The sequence below is a fragment of the Octopus bimaculoides genome, chromosome 5, assembly GCF_001194135.2.
Source record: "Octopus bimaculoides isolate UCB-OBI-ISO-001 chromosome 5, ASM119413v2, whole genome shotgun sequence".
NCBI lineage: Eukaryota > Metazoa > Mollusca > Cephalopoda > Octopoda > Octopodidae > Octopus > Octopus bimaculoides.
In genome coordinates, this window is record NC_068985.1 from 38,223,048 (window position 1) to 38,231,836 (window position 8,789).

At 34.0% G+C, this 8,789-nt stretch overlaps 1 protein-coding gene across 1 annotated transcript in view; it reads left to right on the top strand.

Moving 5' to 3' along the window:
- Positions 1 to 8,789, top strand: part of LOC106880012 (inactive tyrosine-protein kinase 7) — a 418,974-nt gene that overhangs the window by 407,986 nt on the left and 2,199 nt on the right. Inside the window, exon 16 of the mRNA XM_014929805.2 lies at positions 8,117 to 8,349. Coding sequence (XP_014785291.1) covers positions 8,117 to 8,349 — 233 coding nt within the window. The remainder of the gene's footprint in view (positions 1 to 8,116; positions 8,350 to 8,789) is intronic.

Below are 8,789 nucleotides of genomic sequence, written 5' to 3' on the forward strand. Positions count from 1 at the left end.
CCACAAAAAACAATAACAAAAAAACAACAAAGTGAGGACGTGATACGGATAGTGTTATTGGACGCTCGAGAAAGGAAAGATATATATATATATATATACATATAAATAAATAAAATATATGTATGTATGCGTATATATGTATACATATGTATATGTATGTGTTTATATATGTACCTATGTATGTAATAATATATGTATATAATATTTATATATGGATATATATCTGCATATCTGTAAGTACGTATCTATATGTTTGTGTGTGAGTGTGTGTGCATATGTAACTATCTATTTATCTATCTATCTATCTGTCTATCTATCTATCTATCTATCTATCTATCTATCTATCTATCTATCTATCTATCAACCTACACACGCACATAACTACACACCCAGGCACTGACAGAGAGAGAGAGAGAGAGAGAGAGAGAAAGAGAGAAGAAAGAAATTTCTCTCAATTTCTTTTTATATGTTTTACTGCCAGACGTCAATCAACATCACAGCAAGCCAATTCTGGTTACAGTCACTACTACATTCAAAACTAACCAACCAGCCTGCCAACCAACCATCCATCCATCCATCCATCCATCCAACTAGTTAGCCACACATCTCACAATAATACACAACATTCATTTTCTATCTGAAGTTTCTGTCTCCGAAACCATCTAACTTCACAGTTCCATTATATATCACCAGCATCACTTGCTACCCCCATCACCAACTCCACCACCACCACCACCACCACCACCACCTACTACTACTACTACTACTACTACTACTACTACTGCTGCTGCTGCTGCTACCACCACCACTGTTACTACACGTCCAATCTCCATCACAACTTCGGCAAGCAGTTTTCAATCAATTTCTAATTGTTTCCTTCAAGGCTTATTTTTTTTTTCATTTATTTCGTTATCATTTTTCCGTTCTTTTGTTAGTTAGCCAACAAATTATATATCGCCCCGAGAACCATCAGTCTGTCTGTATGTAGATTCATTTCATAAAATGTTGTTCTACTTTACCTCAACTTCAGTGATGTTGTCTTATCAACAACATTTCATATTTTCTAAAATATTGATTTCCGACTTTAAACACAAAACCACATACTTATGTGTATATCTATATATATAACTGTTGGACGTTTATGCTTTTCTCAAATGATACTGTTTTTGGTATTATTTTTGTTGTTGTTGCTTTGGCTGTGTGGTAAGACATTTGTTTCCCAGCTACATGGTTCAGGGTTCAATCCCACTGTGTAGCACCTTTGGCAAGTGTCTTTGTCAGAAGCTCTGGGCTGACCAAAGCCTTATGGCTAGATTTGGTAGACAGAAAATGAAAAGAGACAGTCATATATATATATATATATTATATATTATATATATTTGTATATATATATATATATATATATATATATATATATATCATCATCAACATCGTTTAACGTCCGCTTTCCAAGCATGGGTTGGATGATTTGTCTGAGGACTGGCAAGCCAGAAGGCTGCACCAGGCTCCAATCTGATCTGGCAGAGTTTCTACAGCTGGATGCCCTTCCTAACGCCAACCACTCAGAGAGTGTAGTGGGTGCTTTTACGTGCCACCGGCACGAGAGCCAATCACACAGTACTGGCAACAGACACGCTTGAAAAGGTGTTTTCTATGTGCCACCTGCACGGGAGCCAGTCCAGCGGCACTGGCAACGACTTCGCTCTAATGATTTTCTAATGTGCCACCAGCACAAATGCTAGAAGGCAACGCTGGTAACGATTACGCTCAAATGGTGCTATTTACGGGCCACTAGCACGGAAGCCAGACAGCTGCTCTGGCAATGAACATGCTCGACAGTACTGTTAATGCTCCACTGGCTCAGGTGCCAGTCATCGAGTATGGTTCAATTACGATTTCACTTGCCTCAACAGGTCTTCAGAAGCAGAGTTTAGTGTCCAATGAAGGAGAGGTTGGCATGGGTGCCAGTCGTCGGATTCGGCTCGATTTCAATTTTAGATTTCAAATTTCAAATTCCAAATTGTTCACATCCCCACAACTTAGTATGTCACCATAAGAGACAGACACAATAAAAAAAAAAAGAAAAAGTACTGAGTCATGTACTGTTCATCTAAAGACCTCAAGATATTGCCCCTACATGGCTGCAGCTGATTCATTATCAAAAGTGTTCCAGCCATGATCATCCCAACTTAGGATTATATTTTTCAGTGTGTATTTCTGTACTTTTGAAGCTGGTAATGCATGAGTCGAGGGCATTTTGACTCCTCTTTCTACTAGCTCAACTGAAATACTGACCTAAGAGAATTCATGTCATTTCCATAAAATTAAAATCCCACCAGGAATTAAATACATTTCACTATTTCTATTCAACTGAAAGTTATTTTTTTTTGCTTATTGTGGTTTTATAACACTATTTAGAAGGCTGTAGATTGGTTTCATATTAAAGCATTGTATTAGCTATGGCCCTTTACAATCTCTTTTAAAATCTCTGCAGGCTTGGATTTGCCTTTCATCATTCAGGGGTCAATAAAATTAAGTATCAGTAAAGGGTTGAGATTTGTACAATTGACTAAGCATTCCCTCACCTGGGAATATGTGGCAATTTCTACACCTACATTAAAAATAAGTATGTTTTCTTGCATAAACACAAATCTGGTTGATAAAATAGATATCTGTAGTTGATAAGAAATGTACCTGTCAAATACTGAGATTAATACAATTGACAATATGCACCATAACTCCAAATATGCAGTTTAATGTGAACCTATGTTAGAAATCTTTCATAGGTACTAAAACTACCCACACAATTATAAGGGAAGGAAATAACATTATGTGAGGTTTATGCTTTTCAAAGGAACATTTACAGCATAGGCATAAGTAAGGAATTCAGGAATCATGAACTTACATGGATAATGATCAATAAATAGACATCAGAAATCATATACAAATGAAAGAGAGTGTTATGAAAGTATATTATAGATGCATTAGATTAATACTTAAGGTAGAGCTAAATGAAAAACATTTATATTTTAGCTATATTCTAGCTGTTTTACTAAACTGAGTGGGTGTATACAGAAAATATATCACAATACTATCTGAGAAGTGATTGTCAACTAAGATTAGATTTTTGATTGAGGCACAAGGTCAAAGACTTCCGAACAGAATCTATGGAAAGTAGGTGATTAAGAATTCCTGAAATAACAGCAGAATGTGTGCAGGCTGGAAAAATATATTTGCTCCATTTTGTTTCTGGTTGCTCAGTTCAAGATAGGGCCTTAGACAGCCAAGGGAAATTAAACAAGCATAATGAAATATTGGGTTATTCCATAAATGATGTGTCTTTTTATACTTCTTTTATTTTTCAAAATTAAGATGAACAAAGTTCATTTTTAATCTAAAATATACTGTCCTTCATTTTCTACAATGCTCTTCCATCTATCTGGTAGACTTGCAATGCCCCTCTTCCAAAATTTACTTGTCTGTGATGAAAAATACTCCTCCATTATTGTTCTGACCTCATCTACAGAATTCATATTTTTTCCGTCCAAATGATTTTGAAGACTGTGGAATAAATGATAATCAGATGATGCAATGTCCTGCGAATATGGTGGGTGAGGCATCGTTTCCCATTCAAACTGCTCTAGCCTTTAGAGTGTCCTCCTTGCTGTATGTGGCCAAGCATTATCTTGATGGAAGAACACCTTTCATCTTGAAACCAAAGATGATCGTTTTCCTTCTAGCACTGACTGAAGCTGTTCACTGTAGATCTCCTTTGTTATTGTTTGGTTTCATTTTAAAAGTTCAAAATGGACTAAACCTTTTATATCCCACCAAACAGATAACAACACCTTACATGGGTGAAGACCTTCTTTAGCCTTTCTACTGTCTTTGGTGTTGGACATTTTATAGAGAACCTATTTCTCATCACCAGTCACTATTCGGTAGAAAAACAGTTCATTCATGAGACGTGACAACAAAATAGAGCACACATTCACTCTCTGCACGCAATTAAACTCGGAAAGTTTGTGAGGAACCCATTGACCCAATTTACTGACTTTTCCAGTGGCATGCAGGTGTCAATGAATGGTTGAATGACCAAGTCCAAGCTTCTCTGCTAGTTCCTCAACAGTTACAATGGGATTTTGTTCCACCAGAGTTTGCAAAACTAACAGGATGAGGCTCATCTTCTGGGCTGTAGTTTCCAGCTCAGAATTTCTGAAACCACCATTGACACTAGCTTACACTTATTGTCTAATCCCCATATACTGCATTAATATTCCTCACATTTTCCATTGCATTGTTGCCTTTATTGAACTCATAAAGCAAAATATGCCAAATATGTTCCTTTGTCACTTCCATTATAGCCTTGAAAGAACAACTGTTAAATTCGAACTGCACCATTCAAAACTTGCACTAAGAATGAGTACAAGGTAAAATTTCTACCTGCTTTTATAGTAAGTTGATGGAGGCAGTTTATCCTGTCCCCTTCTGACTTTTAGTTCATGTAATTGAAACAACTGCATTATTTATGGGATGACCCAATACTAGCAAAGGGACACTGTATACTGTAAATGTAAGCCAGAAAGAGTCAGTGAGGATGCTAAGATAACAATAACTTGGCATATGCCTTTTTCTGCACAAGCAGAGATATCAAAATTCATCTGATGGATTTGGTTTCCAAGGACCAAAGATGCAGAAATGCCTCATAATCGACATTTATGTTAGAAAATTCAATGTTATATTTCTACATGAAATGGAGAAGTTATCCACATATGAAGATCTTACAACAGAGGTAACCAGAATGTTGGGGCTGAAATATAAATAGTCTCTGTAATAATAAGTAACTTAAGAGAGATTAAAAACTATGCAGATGGTAAACAGGTTTTAAAGCTCCTTATTTAATAGATTTAATCCTAGAAAATAAAACAGACAATCTTTAGATTCCTTTGTACAAATTGTGAACCATTCATTGTTTCTCTACATTATAACTGTTTTATAATACTTTATGAGAAAGTGAAATAAAAACTAAATATTACAGTTCTACAGCTGTGTAAATATTTCCAACTTCAATATATATGCTGGAAAAGCAAATAATATATTTCAAAATGAAATGGAGAACTTATCCAGATATGAAAATCTAACAATAGAGATAACCAGAATGTTGGGGGAAGAAACAGAAATAGCCTCTGTAATAATAAGTAACTTGGGAGGGATTAAAAAGCATGCAGAAGGCAAATGCATGATCAAAACGTAAGGACCACTCAAAGTGCAGAAAATAGCACTGCTAACCTCTAAGTTACTTTCAATATAGTAAGGAAATGCAAAATCTGAATAAAATGCTTCACCTTCATCGAGGCATACAGATATGTTTCTTCGTTCTGTGGAATTGTGTAATTACAAAAATAGGACATTTTGGAAAATTTTTGGAATAGTAATAAAATAATCTTCCTTTATATCTATTTTTGATATTGTTGATGTTGCTGATATCATTGATATGGTTAATATTCAATGTTGCTGAAAAATATTATTAAAAGTGCAGAAAGTGGCGAGATGGCAGAATCATTTGCATGCTGGAAAAAATGCTTAGTGGTATTTACTCCATCTTTATATTCTGAGTTCAAAGTCTACCGAGGTCAACTTCACCCTTAATCCTTTCGGAGTTGTTAAAATAAGTACCAGTTGAGCACTGGGGGTCAATGTAATCAACTTAACCCCTCCCTAGAAATTACTGGCCTTGTGCCAAAATTTTAAACCAATATAACGTGTGCAGAAGAAAATAGGAGTAGACAATATCTTTAGTAAGTCTTAGTTAATCATGTATGATTAAAATGTTATCTCATCTCTCCCCTTTAATGGACATATAAAATAAATTTATCGTTACATATCTTAAACAAAAAAAAAAGGACTTGTCTACGCACTTATGTGGGAAAATTCCAATACACAGTTAGAATGAGAAAGAAAAAAAAAGGAGAGATTGTCATCCGGTTTAGGTCGGGGGGGGGGGTACATTAATATCACCATTGCATTTCCTCTTTACGCCATAACTAATGATCCTGTAACTTCTATTCAGATACTTACAAAAGGAAATTTCCCCTTTCACAAAAGCAGCAACAGCTATTCTAACAATTCACCAAATACTCATATGAATGAGAAAAGTTAAACTGCAATTTTATGAACAAGTGTTATATTGAAGAGAACTATTTATGAGTGAGAGTATGTTTGTGTGAATGGATGTGTGAATGTCTGGGTGTATCTACATGTGTATCACAGTCTGTCTTTGTGTGTGTGTGTCTCCCCTAATAACATGGCTATTATTTACTGTAATACAGAAGTAGGATTCCTGTGGTCTGACTATAGGATTCCTGATGTTCCTTCATTCAGCTTCACTTTATTGAATCATGTTTCCTGTTGCCACAAAACTCAATTCAAAATGCATTTCGGGTTTACTGAGTCTATTATGCCTGTTTTTTTTCCCCCCTCACTTCTTTTGAATCCCCTACCATCAACCAACTTTCTGTTAGGGAAATCTGTCATGATCCTTTGTTCATTATTCAAACTTTTACTTCTACTTGCAGTGATTTAGCAACATAAATGGAACATATTTTAACACAAGCCTCTCTTAATAAGGAACACAGTTTAAGTGTGTGGAGGGGCTTGACAGTGTATATAGGAGATTTCTTCAGCATCATGTCCATTCTTTCAATCAAGTTTAAAAAAAGAAAAATGATTAATAATAATATTTCTTTAATATGTCCATAACGATGAGTGATCATCAGCTCTGTCTCTTTATATATTTTACAGCTTCTGTCAAATTTCTTTTCAAGAGTCCTTACTGAGTGACCAATATCTGTGAACCAGATCTTTATTTATCTACGGTTTATTTTGTTATACTGTTCAATATATCTGTCTAAATAGGTGGCAGATGTATTCAAGCTGGTCTGAGTTGCCAGCAACTTCTCAACCATAACATCATCAGCAACACAATTTGTCTAAAATAATGACAGCTATTTATGAATCAGATACATTTTGAAGTTGGATATTAAACTTGCTCTCTTTTATGCCAGTTTGAAACGTTGAAACATAGGTTTTAAAGCCCCTTATTTACTAGACTTTACTATTTACTAGACTTATTTACTAGAAAATGAAACAGACTAATCGTTAAGATTCCTTAATATGAATTTTGTACTATTTATTGTTTATCTACATTGCAAACTGCTTTATAACACTCAATGAGAAAGTAAGATAAGAGCTAAATATTACAGAACTACAACCTGGTGAATATTTCTAACTTCATGTTGGAATGTTTTTATTTGTAAACAACTAGAAGTATTACTGATAGATTTAAAGGTGATATTTTGCAGAATTTATGGATAATTTTTAAACAATACACTGGCTGTTTGCGTAACTGAAGTTATCTGAGTATGACTCGGTAGCAAACTGTATAGAGTACAATAACCTTCTTCATAATTACATCAAATGTAGCTAGACTGACTTTACACTATCCTTGGCTGTCCTCAACATTGCAGCATAATTTGCATTCAGCCAGTTATTGCTTTATTTTCTATGTATTGTGCTACATTGTGTAGTTATGGCATAAATGACATTCAAAAGTTTAATTAACAAATCTTTATTCTGTGTATTTGCTTCAACTCATGACAGGTCTTTTTGCACTCAGCATATGTAATCTAATATCATTACATGAATACAATACCATTACATTCAACTGTCTTGCATGCAGTGATGAAAATCATCCCAGTTTTAATCATTCACTCTTTTTTACTCATTATATATGTAAAACAAATATAATGATAAACTCATAGAAATGAGGAAAGAAGTTTTAATTTAAAAGTAAAACCGAAAAAGAGTGAAACCATTAATGTGTATCTTGAAAATTAAGAAAATTTCATTATCAAATTTTAATACTGATGATTTTATCTTGTATTATAGTATAGAAAATATAGAGTAAATTTGATATTTGTTTTGCAGACATGTCATTTTTTCTTTCCAAAATATTATCTGTATTTCATAAATTTTCTGTTGAATTTGAACATAGTAATTACATTTAAAACTGGTGAAACTATAATTAAAATATGTAAATTAATTTTGTTCATTGCAGGAAAAGGTTTGTATGGTGATGTCTTTCTAGCCCAGGCTCGCAACATTCGAGAGTCTGAAAGTGAAAGTTTGGTTGTCGTCAAATCACTGCTAAATAAGGACGAACAGCTGTTTTTTGAGTTTAAGCACGAAATGGATATGTTTTCACGCCTGGAACATCCAAATATTACCAAGCTTCTTGGTGTCTGCCGCGAAGCAGAACCAAACTTCATGATTACAGAATATTGTGACTGGGTGTGTAGATATTTATGCTTATTTTTTGCATGGTTTCAGTTTCTAGGTTATATAAAGTTATCCTACATATTACAAGTACATTCTGTGCATAAATAGATGTCTATATTATAGTTGTTATTCTAATTAATATAACATTGAGACTCCTTTACAGTGCAAACTGCCTTCAAAGCAAGAGTTATTTACAAAATTGCTCCAAAAGAATAGTAATTCTACACACACAAATTCAACTAAACCTCAGAAGGGTATAACATTACAGAATTGTGCTACAACACTTTCGTATTGCAAAACTATCACCTTCATATTAATTTCAATATTGAAATATGCCAAATTGAATAAAATGATGCATTAAATTAACTTGTAAACAAATATTCTACTGAAAAGTTTTAAGATTTTGTAATTGTACAGAAAGTGAGAAATGCTGTATATATATATATATATAT